This window comes from Rattus rattus, chromosome 16, assembly GCF_011064425.1.
Source record: "Rattus rattus isolate New Zealand chromosome 16, Rrattus_CSIRO_v1, whole genome shotgun sequence".
In the NCBI taxonomy this organism is placed as follows: domain Eukaryota; kingdom Metazoa; phylum Chordata; class Mammalia; order Rodentia; family Muridae; genus Rattus; species Rattus rattus.
The window spans coordinates 35,955,595-35,976,907 of NC_046169.1; the positions used below are offsets into that span (position 1 = coordinate 35,955,595).

General features: G+C 49.9%; 1 protein-coding gene across 1 annotated transcript in view; it reads right to left on the bottom strand.

Moving 5' to 3' along the window:
• The window catches only part of Nos1 (nitric oxide synthase 1), a 111,130-nt gene that overhangs the window by 83,539 nt on the left and 6,278 nt on the right, over positions 1 to 21,313 (bottom strand). The window contains exon 2 of the mRNA XM_032886874.1: positions 2,708 to 3,794. Coding sequence (XP_032742765.1) covers positions 2,708 to 3,417 — 710 coding nt within the window. The 5' untranslated portion in view covers positions 3,418 to 3,794. The remainder of the gene's footprint in view (positions 1 to 2,707; positions 3,795 to 21,313) is intronic.

Consider the following 21,313-nt stretch of genomic DNA (forward strand, 5'->3'; position numbering starts at 1 on the left):
GAGACATGTCATATTTGGTCCCCGAAACCCCGTGATGGATCAGGGAGCTTAGTGTAATCACAGGAGGAAGGAAAGACCACAGAGCTGGGAGAAAAGCAGCATCCTGAACTAGCAACTGGCCGCTGCTCCTGGTGGCCTTAGGAGTCACTCGATAGTTGAGCGTTCCCTGGATGTGGGATCTGGGCAGGTCACTCCATTGTCTCCCGAGTGGCTTAGGGTGGCAACCATTCACCCAGCCTCCAAGTTGCTAGTTTCAATCCTTAGTCCCAAGCAGCATCTGGTCAGGGAGGTCACTGGAAATACAAGACAGTCCTTGCTGCTATGCACAAGGGTCCCCAACGGTCTCAGGGGTGCCAGTGTGAGACTGACCCCAAGGAGAGTGTGACTTTGGACTCCAAGTTCCTAATTCAGGACTCTGACTTCGGGGTTTGATTTCAGCCCTCAGGAGGCTGCATGGCAGTGGGTGGAGACACCGTGGGCTGTAGCTCTCAGAATTCAGGGGTGCTCCTTGCACTGTGTGGAGGTAGCACCATCTGGAGACAGAAGGACCTAGCATGCCAAGGACAAGCCCCACCTAAGGACAAAGGGTCTTGATAAATCACACGGCAGGCAGAAGGTCCTGGGCCCTGCCTTATGCACACTGATAGCTTTGATCTTCTAGGTGTGAGCCTACACAACTGGGCACATGGAGCAAAGCCAGACCGACCTGTCGTCTCATCGAGAACCGCTCATTTCGGAAAACTGTGTCACAGATGGTGACACCATTGTGGCACTTGAGACACCAAGCGGACACAGCTATACCTGTGCTCAAGCTATATAGTTTATATCTGGTGCTCCTGTGTGTGTAGTTCAGGGTCTGGGCACACACCTTTGACCTGCTGGCTGAGGTCTCCATGTGCACTGACACTTTTGATTGCTGGCTCTCTCCTTAGGGGACGGACGCTGTCCCTTATACCATACTTAGGCCTGTAAGGTCCGAAATGAGAGAAATATCTAAGAACGTCAAGTAGGGTCAGGCCGTATCAACCACACGCTGGCTTCAGGCGAGGGAGGTGGGCAAGGTACCGCATGAGCTAAGGGAGGAGGTGTCTTTAAGAAATGTACCTGTCCCTTAGAACCCATTCCCGTGGGTGGCCTCCCAGGGCTCGAAGCCTTCCTGGGTGGCTTTCTCTTAAACCTCATCTGGGACTTTTGGCCGAGCCATTGCCAAATCCACATGCAAGGTGCATCTGGGCAGCCAGATGAGGGACCGTAACCGGGGAGAGATCTTACAGGGAAATTCTCAAGAATCCCCTCAGAATGGGTGTGCAGCAGTGTCCTGTGTTGCCTGTGCCTCCTTGGAGAAGGAAAGGCAGGCGGCTGTTTCTATGGAATGGAGTGTGTGCTGCTTTTACAGTCTCTGTTGCTCCGTAACTACACTAGCACCCCCCTCTCTCCCAGAAGGCAGCCACAGTTACTCCTCTACCATTCACGGCAAGAACCTTATATTCTGTGTGGCAACTTTGTGTTCTTCTGCGTCACGGGAGGGACAGGGTCAAATTAGCCACATGGTGGGGAGTACCCAGTATTCTCTGTGGGTCTTCTGGGGGGTGAACCCACGTCCTATAGGGCTCAGGAGTGCATGAAAGAGGACCTGAGGGGTCCTTGCACCCACAGCATCAGGCCCAGTTAGCAATCACAGTCAGAGGCATGAAACATTGATCCGGTTGTTGTCAACTGCCCTTGGCCAAGGGACTCTCCCGTACCCGCTGAGACGCAGTCTCATTTAAAACTCTCTGAACTTCTCTACTGAGGAACAGGATTGGTTGAGTAGGACCAGCTTGTGTCATGGGCATGAGGGATGGAGCCCTGGAGCTAAGGAGCACGGCACGGGTTCAGTGGGTACCTCAGATGCACTCAGGGTTCAGATTCTGAGTGGTCCCATCTCCACCTTGGCAGGATGGGGTGGGTTATAGGGTTTGACAGTAGAAGAAGCAGAGGGAATTCCTTAATAACTGGGCACACAACCCTCCGTCAGGGCCAGCTGCTCTCTTCTCCCTCAGAAGGAGCTGCCATCGCCCGCTGGCATCGCCCACAGTTTGGTCAGATCCCTTCCGCCAATGATTCGAAAGGCAGCAGCTCGGGGTAACAGGAGGGGACCTTCCCAGTACTTTAGAATCAACCCCCCCCCCAGGGCACGACACTGAAGGCTGTGGTTTATGGGTGTAGCAACTAATTCTGGGTTCCTTTCCCCTCTCCGGAAGCCTCCCTTGTCCTCAACGGACGACAGAGAGGAGAACGTGGAACAGGGCTCAGAGCTCAGCTCTTCCCTGCTCTTGGAGCACAGCATAAGCTACACGCCTAGTGAGCCCCGTGCATATACCTGGACGTCCCTCTAAGGTCATCTCCATCTCCCCGAACCCCCGTCGTGACATATCTTTCCCATATACCACCTTACGGGACTCTGGGAACATACACGGGACAAACACGCAAAGACACAATTCCCTGGACCGTGATTATTAATGACTCTGGGTTGCACAACGTGGGCTGCGTCCTCAAATGGCGCTCCCCTCACCATGCATGACTGGAATTTTAAGGGAGAGAGAAAGGGTAGCCAAGCCATGTTGGGTGGGTAGGTGGGCAGGCTGGCTCCCGGACTGGCGGTTGGAGCCTCCACGTGCACACCTACCTACACACAAGCACACACTTGCACACCTGTGGAGCTTACCTGTCCACCTGGATTCCTGTGTCTTTCATCTCTGCTTTGGCTGGTCCCCCTCTGTTGGCAGCTTTGCCCCCACTGTTGAGGATGCTCAGCACAGGTTCTATCTCTTTGAGCAGTTCATCATGTTCCCCGATGTCCTGGAGGTTGGCCTTGGTGCTTTTCATTGTGGGGTCAATGGCCACACCATTAGCTTGGGAGACGGAGCCAGCTCCCTGCCCATGGCCTTGGGCATGCTGAGGGCCATTACCCAGACCTGTGACTCTGTCTACTGCTAATGACTGGTCTTTGCTGGCTGAAGGCTGATGAGACAGATCGACGGCTTTGGTGGGGGGACCGAGGGGCTGGGTCACCCGGATGGTCTTGGGGGTTCCATCCCCTGTGAAGGTGGTCTCCAGATGTGTAGTGAAGCCCTCAGGGCCCCTCAGAATGAGGACCACGTGGGTCTCAGAGGCAATGCCCCTGAGAACCTCCAGGGCACTGTCATAGCTGAGGTCTACCAAGGGCCGATCGTTGACGGCGAGAATGATGTCTCCGGCTTGGATAAGGCCGCTCTGCTCCGCGGCACCTCCTCGAATCAGGTCTGAGATGATCACGGGAGGCTTGCTGACCCGTTCCTTCACCAGGAAGCCCAGACCTCCCACTTTGCGTTTGAAGAGACGAACAGAAATGACATTGGGTTGGATCTGCTGAACCCCAAACGTGTTCTCTTCCATGGTATCTGTGTCCTTCAGAAGACTAAGCTAAAATGACTCCTGCAGGAACCTGAGCTCCTCGGGGGCAAGAGCTGGCTGCAGAGTTTCTGTCGCCTCTGTCTTTGACGTCAACTTGGCGTCATCTGCTCATTGCCATTCGGCCTTGGGTGGCATGATTTCAACGTGTCCCCGCCCCCTTCCTTACTCTCTAAGGAAGTCAAGGTTGACCAGGCAGACGTCAGGGGCAGCAACGGGATGTGTCCCTAAGCAACAGGTCAGGAAGACTGGAGGTTTGCCGTGTCTGATGACTGTGACTCACAAGCATAGGGTCTAGTCTCTGGGCATCTTGGTCACCAGCTCGTCAGACGCAGAGGTAACATAGGGGCTTCTACCTGGAGCTGAGCAGAAGGAAAAAGAGAGTAGCTGAGAGGAGAGAGAGAGAGAGAGAGTGGAGCGGGCACTGAATACCTCAGAACGAGGATGGAAAGTCCTGAGTCACAGATGCCTGGTCTCCTTTTTCAGTTAGCATTGGTCACCTGGCTTTATCCCTGCCGTCAAAGCTCTCAAAGACCAAAGCATCCTTGGGGATGCCACAGCCAAGACAGCCAGGCAACCCCAGAGACTCAAAGGTAAGGAGCCACTGCTCTGACTGTTACACTGTCCCCGGTGCCCTGGACTTTGCAAACATTTTCCATTCATAGCTCAGAAGCTCCTCCAGAACTCACCTTTGGGCTCCCCACTCTGGAGGCTCCCCATCAACCTCCCCACCGAGAAAAAAAACACTACTGGGCAGATATGGATGCTGTACTCCACGGTATCATGGATGGGAGAGCCCAACTAACCCCCAAAGCCATTTTCCTCATCATCGCTCATTTCCATTTCACCATGTTACGAACGCGTTCAACACCAGAGAGATAGGTCCACGCACAGCTCGAATACATTTGTCCCCCACGTAATGCATGAAACGCCCTATCAAAGGAACAGGAGGAAGACAGGCCGTGACCCTCTAGGTTCAACAACGGCACATAGTATGGTTCAATCAATAGTCACTAGTGGGAAAGAAAAAAAAAAAAGCAAAGAGAAGACGAACTCAGCAGTTTCTGAATACTTCCCTTCTCAACGGTGACTTCTCCCCCTTTGATGTTCACAGAAACCCAGCCCTACACCCGAAGCCCCAACTTGAAAGAGGGCTCAGGGCCTTGTCCGAGGAGTAGATGGGGAGAGATAGGCCAGCCTCGCTTTCAAGTCTGAACTTTGAAAGTTACCTGCTAATTGCTTTCGATGTATATTTTCACAGCTTCAATATTTACTTCTTAAAAACTCCGTCAGTTTTCAGACTATCAGCTGTGCCAGTGAAGGGATTTGGGGTGTGTTTGGGGTGCTGAAAGCCAACATGGGCCAAGCTGTAGAGTGGCAGTAATGGCTCAGATCAGGTAAGTTCAGGAAATTGTGTGTAGGAGAAACTGTGGGCTGTGACAGGTAGGTGATCCTCAGGGGTGGGAGGGTGGGGGGGTATGGGTGGGTGGGGGATGGTGGGGTTGTGGGGGTGGGGATAGATGGATGAAGTGGCTTGGGAGTTGGTAGGGATGGTGTGGGGCTGTGGGGTGTGGGGATGGATGGGGATGGGTGTGGGACTGGGGATGGACGGAGGACTGGGGGATGGGTGGGGATGGATGGGGATGGGTGTGGGGCTGTGGGGTGTGGAGGATGGATGGAGGATGGGTGTGGGACTGTGGGGGATGGATAGAGGACTGGGGATGGGGGGATGGGGGATGGATGGGGATGGGTGGGGGATGGGCAGGGGGATGAGGGTGGGTGGGGGATGTGGGGGAGATGGGTGGGAGGTCAGCAAGCCCATCTTTTCATCCATTTCTCTCCTCCCCTCCACAGCTCCGGTTCTCCCTGTATCCCTAGACTCCTCCTTACAGCATCCCCACCTTGACTTCACACAAGGAGGGACACCCATGGGCCCTCATGACTAACAAGCTGAAGCGCCTTGCTCTTCCCTTTCTGCCACTTCCCAGGGCCACCCCAAGGGCTGAGTCAGCTGACAGAAGTGCCCACCGCTTCTGAGAACAGGAGTTGACTGCAAAATCCCCTCCTGCCTTTCAAAGGAGGTCCCCCCCACCCCCCGCCCCAGGATCCCTTGAAGGAGGCTGGTTAGTGTTTTTGCAGCCTGCATTACGTAACCCCACCAGCCGCTCTGTGTGGGTTGGGGAGTAACGAATCCCTGGCCCAGCCTGGGCTGCCTCCTCCATCTGGTGCTGCTCCTGTGTGTGTGTGTTTCTGTGTATTCAAGCGTCGCCCTCACGCTGTGGCATTTCTCTGCTGTGTGTGGCCCGTGTGCCCGCAGCCTGAGTATCTTTTCTTGCCGCCCGGGCTCCTGTTTGCAGGGAAGAGCACCCAGGATCACCAAGCCTTTCCTCGTCTAGGAGGATGGCTTCACTCTCTTGCTTCTTTAGGTTTCCATAAGCTCCTGGTCTTCCGGGGACCAAGCCGTAGCCATAGGTGGAGACAGCTGGGGTTCTAGAGCTCTCTCCAGGGTCCCCATTTACTTCTGGGTTCCATCTTTAGTGGAAGAAGGGTCTGGAAGGGGAGGCAGGGACCCGGAGGTTATGTGTTACAAATGCTGGCTTAGGCCAGACCTTAATAAAGAAGAGTGCGCAGACTTGACCTGTGGTGTGCCTTGCTTAAGAGAGGACAACCAGAAACAAAGTGTGTCACAGTACTGTCCACTCTCAGCCATAGCTAGGCCTCTGTCTCTGCTGTCTTCTAGGAATGAGTGGGACTCTTGGTGCTTGAGAAACAAGGATCTATCCTCTTCTTTTTCCCTCCCTTCTTTCCTTCAAGTGGTTAGTACTGGAAACAGAACACAGATGACATCCCCAACCTTCTGAATTTTTATTTTGAGACAGGGGGGTCTGGTGAAGTTGCCCAGGTTTAACTCTCTCAGGTTTATCTCTCTCAGGGTTAACTCTCTCAGCAGTTCAGGGGGACTTTGAACTTGCTCTCCTCCTACCTCAGCCTCCTGAGTAGCTCTGATTTACGGCCTGAGCTGCCCCTCCCAGCATCTGTCATAGCCATAACCCCACAGTACTCAACTTTCCTTTTCCATCTAAAAAAGCCACTGTATCTTCCATCACGATTTCTTCTTATCCTGACAAAGGTCAGCTGTCCCTCCTTTGTAGGTAGATGTTCATAGGGACATGTATTTGTCTCACTTTGCAAACATCCAGTTCCCTGGGCCTCGGAGAAACTAGCTAAAGTGATTCCTGGCTCCGTCTGTGTTTTGAAGCTGGCTCCTTATCCCCGCCCCCCAGCCTCAGTTTTCTTATCTGTAAAATGGCTTCCTAGTAGCAGCCACCACACTGATTAACCTGGAGAATTCAAAAGCACAGAAAACACTGGGACAGTGATACCTCAGAGAGGCCTGGCACTCAGAAAAACTGGCCTCTGGTTGTTATTATGTAACGTGATGATTTGGGCCCCCTGGGTTTTAATCGTTATGTGTTGGTTTGATTATTTTTGCTCTATCAGTGTCTTTTTTGTGTTCATCTCTAAGGGGACCCTCCCCTGCAGATGTGAGGATTCTGGTTATTGTGGGAACACTGTCTTCAGGGAGATAGAAACTAGGCTGAATGGCCTGTCTGGTTGTCTCTACACTCTGGAGCTGAGATTCTCAACAAATCATTCGAGCACGTGTGTGTACACACACACACACACACACACACACACACACACACACAGAGTACATACCATAGAAACCACACTTGGATGTGAGTCTCTGTTGAACACTTTGCTTGCTCTCCGTGTATTTCTTTCCTGTGAGGAAGAAAGTAGCTGACTGTCGGAGGGGACCGCCCGAGAGAAGCAGCCAAAGCAGGGTGTGTTGGACACCACCTCCTTGTTGTGTGACCGTGGGCAGGCAGCTCTACACCCTGGGACGCATTTCTACAATGGGAAAAATGGGGAGAGTGGGAGTTCTTGGCTAGGAAGGGTGTCACACTGTCCGTGTGGAATTTGATCCTCGTGGCTGCCAGAGGAATAAAGACTCCTGCTCATGAGGGGCTCAGATGTGAATGTTTATGTTATTTTTCTGGTTTTGGTGGCGGTGGTGTTTTGTGCTTTGTAGTTTGGAAGGCTAATCTGTTCGGCTAAGGTATCAATATTTTCTTACGGGGATGAGCGGGAAGGGAGACTCCGGGTATGTTTAATAGTCAGGGTTAGACCTAGTCTAATGCCCATCTCAGGCACAATGACACCCCATCTCTCCTCCAGTGCGGCCTCCCATGTTAGCCAGTGCTGCTCAAGGTCATGCCCAGGGGCACACGTAAGCTGCTCTGGGGCGTCGTTTGTCCTGGTTTGTTGGGATTTTCCATTTCTAGACTGGAATGAAGAACTAGTGAGAGCCCCTAGTGTAGTTCATTCAATGAAACACAGGGAGCAAAGCCTGGAGAATCGGGTTGGGGGACACATTCAGTGTTGTGGACTCAGATTGAAACGCAAGATCTGAAGTTCCTAAGAAGAAGAGGGGAGTGAGGAGAGAGAGAGAGAAAGAGAGGGAGACGGGGAGGGGGAGGGAGAGAGGGAGAGAGATTGAGAGAGATCTTTCCTTTGTTAACTGTCTACAGGCTAAAGGACGGAACGCTGAGAACATGAAGGGTTGGAATGTTGCCGATCAGAGTCAAATGTCTCTTCAGCTGCCCATGCCCCACCCCCGTGTTGGACCCAGTGTCCTTGTGACTATCAAAACTTTAAAAAGTGTTCTTAGCTAGCTACTGGCTCCACGGGTCCAGAAGCTAAGGATGTCATCAGATGACACCTGTAGCAGCTTCCCCACCTTTCTGTGACCACCCACCTGTGCCCCCACTAAAGAGGCCAGTGAAGAGTTTCAGACTCTTCTGTTCTGTAGCTAATCTCATGTAGCTACTTCTCATGGCAGAACGTGGAGGATGAGGAACCTGAATCTCTCTATTCCCAAGCCCTGGTCACTCACATTTCACTCCAAAATAAACTCTCTCTTACTCTCTTTGGGGTGAGGTTTGTGGTTTTGCATTCGCCAGCCACATTAGATGGTGGTGAGCCACATGGCCCCAGATGGCAGGGGCTCGCTATATGTCGGCTTCCTTCACTGCAGTTACAAGGTTCTGGAAGAGGCCAAGTGCATCATGGGCTTCAAGGACTTGCATGAGGAAAATATTGCAAGACATGTTGCCTTTTCCTCCGAATTAAGTTTTTACTATGTTAGCTCAGGCTGGCCTTGAACTCATGCCCCCCTTGATGATAGTTTCCCAAGGGGCAGGATTACCGCATTAATAAATTTATAACATTGTTTCCATCTAGAAAGGATACTGTTATGGATATGTTAAGCTAAGTCAAATTATGAAAATGGCTTTTCTTTGTTAGCTGCCTGCCTGCCTGCCTGTCTATCTTAATATATATTTTTGTGGTGCCGAGGATGGGACCTAGAACCACGCACGCACGCCAGGCAGGTGCCGACCCACTGAACCGAGACTCTTTTCTCTCATTACTGTGATTACCAAAGCTGACTAGTTTACCACGGCTCTTAAGGCATTGCCCTCTGACAATGTGGGTCTAAACTGTGCTAGGCCTGTGAGATGGCTCAGCGGGTGAAAGTACTTGTCACCAAGCGACGACCTGAGTTTAATCCCCACGACAAGCCTGATGACCCCAGTTCAATCCCTAAGACCCACACGGGGGGAGGGAGGGAAGGAGAGATCGACACCTACAAGTTGACCTCTGACCTTTACATGTGGCTGTGGTAAGCATGCCCATTTGATGAGTCCATAAATGCTTGTTAGGTCCCTGCAGTCTCCCCTTCCTACTGCCCTCTGAGAATCCACTGGAGACTTAGCTGGGCACAGGCACAGACGGATGGAGGAGAGGGAGGTCAGTGTGTTACACTGGTGAGGCTAGAGCGGGTGAGTCCTGGACTATAATAGTCTAGCACCTGGAAACCTGCCTCTGGGCATCGGAGGAATCCTCATCCATCTATATAGAATGGGTGTGTTTCAGAGAACAAGATTGATATCAACAGATCAGAAAGGAGCCCCCGTGTATACACAATCAGGTGAGAAAAATGCACGCATGGTGAGTTTGGCACACACAGATACAGTGATCACTCTGGAAGGGGCAGATGCCCAGTGCAGATCTTCCCGGGCTCTGCAAGTTGGAGGTCGGCGGGCACACCCTCATCACCAAACACCGTCCTCATCGTGGGACGCCATATCACTGAGGTCCTGACCACGGAGGCACTATGTTATAGATGAATGAATGGTATTAAAGAAAACAAAACCTAGCCGGTGAGCTTGTAACCGTTTTTGCACTTCGCACGGCCACAAGGTCACTCTCCGCTCTCCGTGCCACACAGCCTTGTGGCCATCTCCCTCTAATCCTACTTAAAAACAGATTTCAAGTTCCCAAGTCTTAAAAAAAGCACAAGAAGACACAGCCACCACCGCCCGCCCCATACAAACAAAAGACAAAAAGCGGTGCCCCCTTTAAACAACACCCCAAGCGAGCAACTTCCGTAGTCTCTTGAGTCACTAATTTGCAGCCTCTAAGGATCCAAGTTGAAGGGATCTCTTCCCACGCCAGCAAGCCAGAGCCCCGGGCCTGCCACGCCCCTGCAAGTCAGCAGGGTGTGCTGGCACCCTGTGCCTTGGGGATCCCAGAGCCTTTGGGTCCTATAGTGAATCCCCAGGCAACCATGGAACACCCCACCCCACCCCCCACCCCCGACTAGGCAGCTGCAGCCTGCTGATGAAGACTTGGACTTTCTCAGACTGAATCTACAGCTGGGAAGGAAGAGTTTCAGCTCTGAGTCAGGACAGAGGAAGATTGTAGAAGCCTGACCCCGATGGCCAAGGGATCCTGGGGATGGGTCCCCTCTTACATTGTTGCTTGGTACAGACTCTTAATATTTGACAATATCAGCCCTCCATTTACATCATACAGGCCTTCTTTGGCATGGCTAATGGGAATTTGGATGTTCTCCTTCAGATAAACCACATAGGATGTAAACCATATAGGATGTCAATAAACAAGCACACAGGTAGACGTGCACACAGGAACACACACACACACAAACACACACACACACACACGGAAATACATATGTGCATGGATACACACATGCATACATGCACATACGTATGTTCATACAGGCATACACATACATACACCCACATGCCTAAGGACCCACCGATAAGCCAAGGGAAAGCAAACACGCCCTGTGGTGCTGCGTCATGCTGGGCCGGTGTTAAGCTGGGGTGGGGCTGATCTGTAAGGCTCTATCAGGTCAGCCCCCAGGAGTACTAGCGAGCTGTTCAACATCGAATAGTCCTCCAGGATCCAGTCTGTTTACCCACAGATCAGCGCCGCTCCCTGACCTCAGCAGAGACAGTATCTAAGCGTCACCAGAGTGCACAGCCACCAGTGGAATATCCAGGTCACTCCCCACACCCATCCAGGCTCTGGGAGCATCACAAAAGAGAGTGTAGAAGGAGTGAAAGAACCAGGGGATGGGGAAGACTGGAGCGAACCGTCTCCTGTACAGGACAGGGCTGCTGCACCCAGGAACTCATACCAGCTGCGGCTGCCTGTAGGAGATCAAGCCAGTTAGCCGTCCAGCTTGTCCAATGGCTTCTGGGTGAAGAAGATTCAGTTTTCTTTAAGGGCGTGGCTCTAGATAGGTTGACCATGCTCCCGGGAATGGCCCAACATCCAGGAGTATGTGGGTCCCACAAGTTGTGGTCTGTAGGTTGTTAAAAGACAGAGGCGGGGAGGACAGGAGGTTGGTGTTGGGGGTTGAATCTGGGAGGAGTTAGGACGAATCTGATCAAAATACGTTGTATAAAGTTCTCAAAGAACAAAAATGTTTTTAAAAAGTTATCGAGGAGTGACGTTCAGGATCTATAACTCTGCTGTGCGGTGGTGGCACAAGCCTTTAATCCCAGTACTCAGGAAGCAGAGGCAGGTGGATCTATGAGTTTGAGGCCAGCGTGGTCTACAGAGTGAGTTCTAGGACAGCCTACGTAGAGAAGCCCTGTCTCAAACAACAACAACAACACCACCACCACCACCACCATCATCATCATCATTATCATCATCATCATCATCATCATCATCATCATCATCATCATCATCCATTGCTCCTTTTCAAATGCAATGTGAACCACACGGACATAGGACAGTTAGTTACATATCTGATTTACTGTCCACATGTCCATGTAAGTTTGACTTATACCAGTTATTTCTGGAGAATTTCTAGGGCCCTTGGAATCGGTACTTCTGGGAAAGGTGTAAGCGTTGGGTTGTGAATGGGAACCTTCCTTTTTGGATATTCTTTTATACTTGGTTATAAAAATGGATTAACTGTTTTGCTCATTTGATTATTAGTTTGATTTCTAATTTTTAATCATCACTTTTCCCAATCAGGACAAGGCCTTTGAAGCTGGGCTTGGCTTTGTGACTGTGGGAAAGTTACTCGATGTCTCTGAGTCAGTGTCACCATCTGTAGAGACGGCGACAGTGCTGGCGTACATCTGTGTGGACGGAACGAGATGAGGGTTATTAGGATCTACGTTTTCTTAACGCGCCATAGACCAGGGAGTGTGCTTTCCTTATCCTTATACTTCCATGGAGCTGAGTCTGACTGTTGACTTTATCTTTCTACTGAGAGCCTTTAGTATGGTGTTCAGGGCACTTGGGTACTGTGGATTGGTCCTGGTTCCCAGGAGAGTGAGTGCAATGTCCCCCCGGGTACCAGCTCCTCCTTGGGATGTAGAAAGAACCCAGAATCAAGAATGCTGGGATGCCGAGCCTGAGAAATGCAGCAAGAGACACACACACACGAGCCCCCAGAACTGGGCGGTGAGCCAGCACTGTGATGAAGGGGTGGAAAAGTCAGTCTACCACCCTGGGAGAGCTACAGGGCTCTGTCCCCCGTGCTGGAAGAGATGAAGGGGACCGAGGATCTTTCATCTTGGCTTGGCCTCACAAAACTGAATTACCAGAGCTAGCTCAGCCACCTGCGTGCTATGGCATCCATCACGATGACAGAAAGTTCCAGAGTTCAGAGTGAGGCCCTTTCTATTTCCTTCTGCTCATCTCTCACCTTGGCTGGGCCTGCTCCGCCACTGGGTCGAGGTCAAAGCCATGAATCTGGAGCCACAAAGAACTTGGGACCCAGGTTCACTCTCTGCTAGCCTCAGATTCCACATCTGTGACGTGGGACTGCTGATGGGCTCCATCAATGAACTACAGAAGAAAATTAAGTGGGTGTGTGCCCGGGGAGGGGGGATTACGTGGGACTCCTGTGTGCCATTCTTGACTGTTACCTTTGGAGTCACTTTAGGTTAGTTGTCAAGACACACGCAACTCAATGCCCCAGAACTATTCACAGTAGCCAGGGACACAGAGCCGTGAGGAAGGCCATCAATTCATGAGTAGATTAAAGAAAAGGTGGGGTATGTGTGTGTAACAGAGTTTCTTTGTAAAGAATGAAATTACATTTGTAAAGGATGTAACTTTCTTTTTCTTTTCTTTCTTTTTTTTTTTTTTTTTTTTGTAACTTTCTTTTTCAGTGAAATGTATGGATCTGGAGATCACCAGCAACATTGTTACCGTATTAAATGAAATAAGCCAGACAAAGAAGGAGAAGAAGAAGAAGAAGAAGAAGAAGAAGAAGAAGAAGAAGAAGAAGAAGAAGAAGAAGAAGAAGAAGAAGAAGAAGAAGAAGAAGAAGAAGACGACGACGACGACGACGACGACGACGACGACGAGGAGGAGGAGGAGGAGGAGGAAGAGGAGGAGGAGGAGGGGCTATATATTTTCTCTATGAGAAACCTGGACTAAGACATTTTTAGGATGTCAAAGTAGAAAATGGGGGCTATGTTGGGGGGAGGAAAAAAATCAACAGAAGTGGCTGTAAGTAAAACACACTAAGTACACGCAGCACTCTGTCATAACACAGCCTACTATTCTGTACAGTGGTAGAAACACCCTTTGGACTTTACTCTGACAGTGATGGTGAACCTCAGAGGTACTATGTGGGCCGTGGTGAGATTCTGATTTTATAAACATTGTCCTGGTTGCTGCTGGCTGGAAGATTAAAGGAAACCCCAGGCTGGCCATAGGGGTCATTCCAGGTACTGGGTGGTCAGCATTGGGTGGTGACAGTTGGGGGAACGAGGCAGGGGGCAGGATTCAGAGAAGGGAAAGGTGAGAGCTGGAGCTGTGGGGACTGGTGGGGCAGAGGGCTGAGGGAGAAGGGATCTCTCGGCTTCAGTTGGGTAGGGTATCACTTCCTGGAGGAACTCAGGCTGTGTGACAGAAGAAAATTCTAGCGATTCATTCGTGGAACTGTGACTCCCAAGTCCAGATGTACGACTCAACTGTGGTCTGCTGGATTGCAGGAGTCAGCAGTTTGTGATCCTTGGCTCTCGATATTCCAAGTGCCCATGGGGCTGACAGAAACATCCTTGGTCTGGCTTATTCTCCGGCATTTCCCCTGCCTGGCAGATTGATGCTAGGTCTGTCCCCTAACCGTCTTATTCTCCATTGTCCTGTTAAATTGAAAACTGCTCAGAAGCAGTTCCTGAGGATTTTGAAAAGATCCGAGCAGATGGAGACTTGTAGAAAATGCTTTGTAAACTATCATGTCGCCGGTAAGGGGCCCTTCTCTTTAAGGGGGCATTGAGGATGGCGTGCCACAAATTGCAGCTGAGTATTAACCTGAGACTTAGTCAACTTCCCCCTCTCCTGCCAGCCATGCTTAGATACAACCTGGGGGAGAGAAGCTAGACCCAGAATGTGGGAAAAATCTACTCCTGGAGGGAAACAAGGTAAAACCTGTATTTTAAGGGACAGGTGGTGGAATTGAGCCCCTTAACTTCAAAGATCCCTCTAAATGCATCATTATATCCATAGGGTCCTTAAAGAACCCTGTAAACACATCATATATCCACGGGGTTCTTAAAGATTCCTGTAAACTCATCATACATCCACAGGATCCTGAATTAAAGAATTTCAGCAAAGGGAGAATCTGCTAGACAGGAAACACAGCAACAGATGTGGCAGTATCCCCCTCAGAAGACAACTATGCCCATAGTAAAAATAAATGTAACCGGGTCAAATTTGAGTAAAAGGTTAAGGCTCTCACACTGGATAGAATGCACCAGCAGTTGCCCTGTAATGACATGGCTATGGGAACACGTACCCAGGACAGGAGAGACTAGTCCCAAAGGTGGGTATGGACCCAATACACAGCTGCTGACTGAATGGCTCTCAGACAGAACGAGTCTACTTTTAATTGAAGAATTTAATAATACAGTTCTCTCTCTTCTTAGAAGGTTATCAGTCTGGATGCATATACTATTTATTTCTGAATGCATATCCACTTTCCAGAAGTATTTTCTACTGAACATAAGTTTTAAACATAAGACATTACAGTATGATGAGTGAGATGTACCAGTTCCAAATGCCTTGACTTTAGAATTCTGAACATTTTTATATAGAGACTCTTAATTTTAATTGAATAATTAATTAAGATGAGGTCGGGGAGTCTCATGTATCCCAAACTGGCCTTGAGTTTAATATACAGCCAAGGATGATCTTGAGCTTCTAATCTTCTTGTCTCTGTCTTCCAAGTGCTAAGATTATAGACATAAGTCACCAGGCCTGGTGTATGTGCTAGGGATCAAAGCTTGCCAGGCAGGCACTCTACCAACTGAACTGAGCCTTTAGCGGGATCTTTACTGGGTGGTGTAATTGAACTTAGAAAAAATTCTGAAAGACAAGGCATTATTTATCTCCCCTTAACAGACAAACATCAAGACTCAAGGGCATTACAGGTAGCTAAGACAGCCGGAGTCACAGTGGGGACATAAGCTGAGTTCATCTAGACTCGAAGTCTTTGTTTTTTAGTCATTTTTAATTAGCATTGTGTCTTAGTCAGGGTTTCTATTCCTGAACAAAACATCGTGACCAAGAAGCAAGTTGGGGAGGAAAGGGTTTATTCAGCTTACACTTTACACATTGCTGTTCATCACCAAAGGAAGTCAGACTGGAACTCACACAGGGTAGGAACCTGGAGGCAGGAGCTGATGCAGAGGCCATGGAGGGGTGCTGCTTACTGGCTTGCTCCCCCTGCCTTGCTCAGCTTGCTTTCTTATAGAACCCAGAGCTACTAGCCCAGAGATGGTTCCACCCACAATGGGCTGGGCCCTCCTCCCTTGATCACTAGTTGAGAAAATGCCTTACAGCTGGATCTCATGGAGGCATTTCCTCAATGGAGGCTCCTTTCTCTGTGTTAACTCCAGCTTGTGTCAAGTTGACACACAGAACCAGCCAGTACACACTGCTTGCTCGTACCTTAAGTAGCCTCAGTGTAGAGGTGAGCTGCAGTCCCAGTAACAGGAAGGGGAGTGAGACTCATTGGGCCCTTCACTTCAGCCTTGCTATGAAAACTGTGGATGTCCTTAGGGCTCAGGGAACTCAGAACACTGGAGTCCGGTGCCTAGGCATTCACTCAAGTGGAGTCTATGGTATCATAGTTTTCCAAACTTGAAGGGGGAGGGGCATGTGGCTCAAGTTAACGGGTGAGCTCAAGGTCATGGCTGGAAACAGATTTTCAAAGAGTTTTCTCAGACTCTTGGAGCTAGGAGCAAACTCAGGACCCCCAGAGTCACACCAGCTCCCCACTCATTTCCTCACACCCCACAAAGTCTCAGAATGCCGGCTCTAGATTTATGGGCTTTTTCTACCCAGGTGCTTCTAAGACTATTCTAAATGAGCCCAGATAGTTACAAGTCGCTTCCCTTCCTGGTGAACCACCCTCAAGTACAACCTGCATCTCGGGATGGAGAACGAGGTGTTGGAGGAACTCACAGGTACTGGCGAGGCAGGGGGATTGTAGTCACTTCAGAAAGCGAATGTTTCAGAGATCAGTTCAGTGCTTCTGACAGAAGACTATTGGGCAGTGTTCTGAGGGAACTGTAAAACACAGTTGAGTTTTTTTATACTGAGAAGGATCGTGGTCTCGGAAAACCCTGCTATAATCCTCTCATCAACTGTTTTTTACTAACTACTTTGTTCCCAAAACAGAACCAAACACTCTGACCAGCCAAGGGAGCTGTGAGGTCAAATGCTACTTGATGACAGAGATCAAGGTTCTTGGGTTTATTGCCTTCTCAGAAAGCTACTTGGGCTTGGTGCATCTTAGGTGCTCGATAATCTAGGAACAGAGCTTTTGAGTCTACACCGTTGGCAGAATCAGAGAGTCCAGGATGCCCAGGGTGTGGCAGTTCCAGCAGGAGTTTGCTACAAGGTAGGGATGAGGCAGGAATCCCCTCACTTCATCCCAGCAGCTGCGGGGAGGAGTTGAGGGTTGCCGGATAGAGGAGAGGAGTCAAGTAGACGTCACAGCCTCGGGGAAAGCAATCGAGGATTCAGGAAAAGGAGAGGTGAAAAAGAGGGGTCTTGGTGGAGTCTTTGAAGCCACCAGGGATGGATGCCATCTGGTGCCCTGCTCTCCAGAGCTGAGGCCACAGACCAGGATCACCAGTACTGTTGGGAGCAGGTCAGAGATACACACCCTCAAGCCCCGCCAGACCCCTTCCTCCAGGAGCCTCGGATTCATGACCACAGGGCCATTCCGGACACCTGAGGCCGGTTTCCCTCCGAATGCCTGGTGCACCTTCTCCAGGCAGTTAGTCCCTCAGAGCCTCCAAGAGAAGACTGCTAGGTAGCAAGCGTGATACCATTAGGCTAAACGATACAAAATTGCCGAGTTACTCAACGATTCTGTGACCTACAAAGATGGCGGTTTCAAATGAAACTCCAATTTCAGCTCAATCTGTACCCTGTTCCGAACAAAAGCGTTTCTGATCTGGGGTACGGAGGTTTAAAAAAAAAATGCTCTGGCCGGAGTCTATGTATACCAGCCCATAGGTATGCAGGTGAATGTGTGTGGTTCACAGCATTAACTCCCCCTTCCGTTAAAAAAAAAAAAAAAGATGTTTAACATAAGCTATCATCAGGCTATCTTTGTGCCATGGAAGATGGTCTCATATGAAGCTTAGATTTCTTCAGGTACCGTTTTCCGTCTTAAGAGGCAGGTGAGGCTAGTTCTTCGGGAGGGGAGGTGAAGTGATTTGTAACTTAATGAGGGTCGTTGAGAAGCACCTAGGCAGAAAGAGCTGGAAATCTACAGCTCATGTCCTGAGACTAACGTGGCTGTCAGACACAGCTGGGGTGGGTGATGGCGTCAGGTTACACGGGCACCCAAGCTCTTGGTCACCTTTGGCCACTACCAGCCTCCTTCACGCCTGTTTCCTGTGAGGGTTTTGGAGGGCAGGCCTGACTTAAGATTCCTTATAAAGTGAGTTTTAGGAAGAAATAGTGAAGGCACCTTTTGGAGCTCCTTGACGAGGGACCACAAAGCAGCCGGGTCTTAGGGTTTCTCGGAAGTCACACAACCTTGGGGTCTCCTAAAGTCACACAGCCTCTGTTGAGCTCATGCCTCTGGCTGAGACTCCCTAACTTCTCAGGCCCTGGTTGAAATCCACCGCCGTCTGCATGCATCCTTCACTGGAGTCTTACTAGGCCGGCTCCGACTACTACCCAGACTCTTGCTAGGTACGTGTCCCATCTAATGCTCCTCTCACCGTGGGGTGTGTTCTGAGCCCTTCTTGCAGTGACATTTCTCACCAGGGCTTTTCCTCTTCATCCCGCAGTCCCCAGAACAAAGCAGACGCCAGTCTCCATTCTCCATACAGAGGGGAAGGGGTCATTCCAGGTCCCATGTGTTTTCCATGTAACTATACCTGCTGATGCCCCGGAGACCGCAGCCTACCTCAGCTTCAAGGATACACTCCCTTTCTGTCTGGCTCAGAAGAACGATACAAGTCTCCCCCAAACTGCAATCAGAGGACAAGGGCAGCCACAGCCCGTTTATCAGTCCGGGATGACTCAGAGGGCTGTGTGCTCCTCTTTCAGGGGTGCCTATCCTACTTTAACCCCACTGCATGGCCCCCAAACCCACTGTGCCTGCTCCTTCGGACTGGGTGGGACCTGCTTCCTCGTCCTAAGTTCCTGGTTACATCACTCTCCTTGTCAGAACCTTTAACTGTCCATCAAGAATGGCTTCAAAAATAATCTTGGAAACCCCAGCCACAGTTTTCTTCTGGGCCCTGCTGGGATATTGGCAGTTATGTCTGTGCTCAAGTTGAGCCAGGGAGTCTCCCGTCTTTGCTAGTGAGCCCCAAGTATCTAATTTATGATAACAGCACCAGGTGTGAGGTGGATTAACCACAAGAGAAAAGGGAGGCTTGGGAGAGGCTTCAGAGCCACTCGCTCAGGTTACAGGGCTGAATTTGAACCTTGCTTGAACTAACTCCTGAGCCCCCAGTTTCATCATGGCTTATTTGGAGGTCTCTAGTATTTCACAGGCTTGATCTCACAGGGCTAGCGTCTCCAGAATGACAGGCATGGGTGAAGGCTTACTGTCTGTCACCAGGGAGGTCAGAGTTGTTGTATGGACAACCCCATAGAGCTAGAAGAAAAACAGAGATTGTAGGCACGGCCAGGATGTCACAGTGGCCTGGGAGAGACCAGCTTACAAAGGAACTCTTTTTTTTTTTTTGGTTCTTTTTTTCGGAGCTGGGGACCGAACCCAGGGCCTTGTGCTTCCTAGGCAAGCGCTCTACCGCTGAGCTAAATCCCCAACCCCACAAAGGAACTCTTAAAGAGTGAATCACCAGTTCACTGCCCGGCCTCCTTATCACACGGCCGCAGCCGCACGTCCACCCCATGCTCCCATCCACTCACCCGATGTTCACCACGAAGTCCCCTCGTGTTCACAGAACATTTGCAGCAGCTTCATCGGGAGGTCTAGGACCTGATCTGCTGCTGGCAGCGGCTCAGGGCCCATGAAATGATAAACCCGGAGAAAGAATGCTAGGTGGGGACTTGCAGAGCCATAAATGACATTGTCACCAGACTTCAGAAGGCAGAGACGCACAGCCTTAATTAAAATGTCCAGGGACAAAGTAAAGAAAGGCTCGCTGGGGGTGGGGGGAAGGTGAGTTTTTTTCCTAAACCTAGGGGATGGGGGAGGGGGAGAATCTTCCAGGGGAAGGAGGGAAGAGAGTGGGTGTTCCGGGGTGCGTGCATGCCTGTGTATGTGGGGGTGATGGTGCAAAATAGGAAAGAAAAAAATTTTCCATTATTTACTTATTAACTTTTTAGGTAAGGTCTCATGTAGCTCAGGTTATGACGGCTATTCTAAGAGACCAGGAAGTTGAATGAGGAGAAAAGTTTCACTGAAACTGTGCCTCTCAAGTTGTTGTTAAGAAATCATGCACATACACACACACACACACACACACACGCGGATGCACATACATGCCCCCCTCCCTTTGAGAACACTCACACCTACATTCTTTGTTGAGACAAGGTCTTGCTGTTTTAGCCAAGGATGGCCTTGAACTCCTCCTGCCTCAGCCTCCTGAGAGCTAAGATTACAGGTGAGCACCAGTGACTTGTCAGGAAATATTTAAGCACAGAAACCCTAAACAAATAGCGCAACATCACCCTCAGAGTTTCCATCAGACTCTGTAACTGTTGTGTGTACAGTCCCTGACAGAGCATCGGCAAGCTATCCATTCGTTCTTCTACCTGCAAGCTGTTTACGGATCCAGTCATCTGCCATTTCCTGCCCGCCTGTCCATCTGTTCATCTACCTCTTTGTCTTGACTTATTTGTCTGAAACCCGGACCTTGAGTATGCTGGTGAGGGGCTCTATCACTGAGCCAGAGCCCGGTCCTTACAACGAATCATCTTAAAATAAGTTGGAGCCCCAAGTAGTGACAATGACAGAAATAATAACATTATATAAACGTGTTGATGTTAACAGTCATTAGTATGCTATCGGATGTATTATTATGTGTTTATTTTTCAAGACAGGCTCTCATTCAGTAATTTAGGCTGGCCTCAAACTTGGGACAGTCTTTCTGCCTCAGTTTCCCGAGTGCATGAGCCATCACTTTCAGTCCTAGGTTCTTAAACACTCTGTATTTTTAAAAATTTCCCCACATACCCATTGAAGGCATGTGTGTGTGTCTATATGTATGTGTACATGTGTGTGTTATTATTATTATTATTTTAATGCCAAACTGTGCAGGAAGCTGAAAGCTCAGTGCTCGAGGGAAAGGCTGACATCTTGCCTTCAAGCACGGTGAGCCACGAGTTCAAGACCAAGACCGGAATGCCTGCCTTTGACAATAGCTTTGGCTTAGACTGGAAATTTAGTCTGATTACACCCATGTGTTTTAAAAAAAAAGCTCATGTATTCTTGTACCCAATGATATGATAACCTTTTCCTATCTTCCATTCCCTGAGAGGGCTTCTTGTTTCTAGAGTCCAGGAGGAGGCACTAACCCAAAGGGAGAGTCAGAAGGAAACATCATGCTTCAGACAGGCTGGTCTTGCTGGTTCCGGGGATTGAACTCTGGACATTAGACTTGGCGGCAAACCTCTCTATCTGTCGGGCCATCTCGTCGGCCCTGTCTGCTTTCTCTCGAAGCACTAAGGAACTGATTTACTATTTACACTGCATTTATCCCCACATCAGAGACCAGGAACGTCTGGTAAAAAAAAAGAAGATAATAAAAATAATAATAAAAGCACCCAGATAACTAAAAAATAATAAAAGAAAGAAAGAAAAAAAAAAACCCATCCAGACGGGAGACCTATCAGGTCTGGTGAACTGTCTCGCTTTGGAGGGAAACAAAGGGGTCTCTGTGACTGCATCACAGGGGGTGGGAAATGAGAGGGGAAGACTTCGCTTCGTCAGCAGGTCTGTCCTCGACTCTGTCGGCTACCTGAACACTGG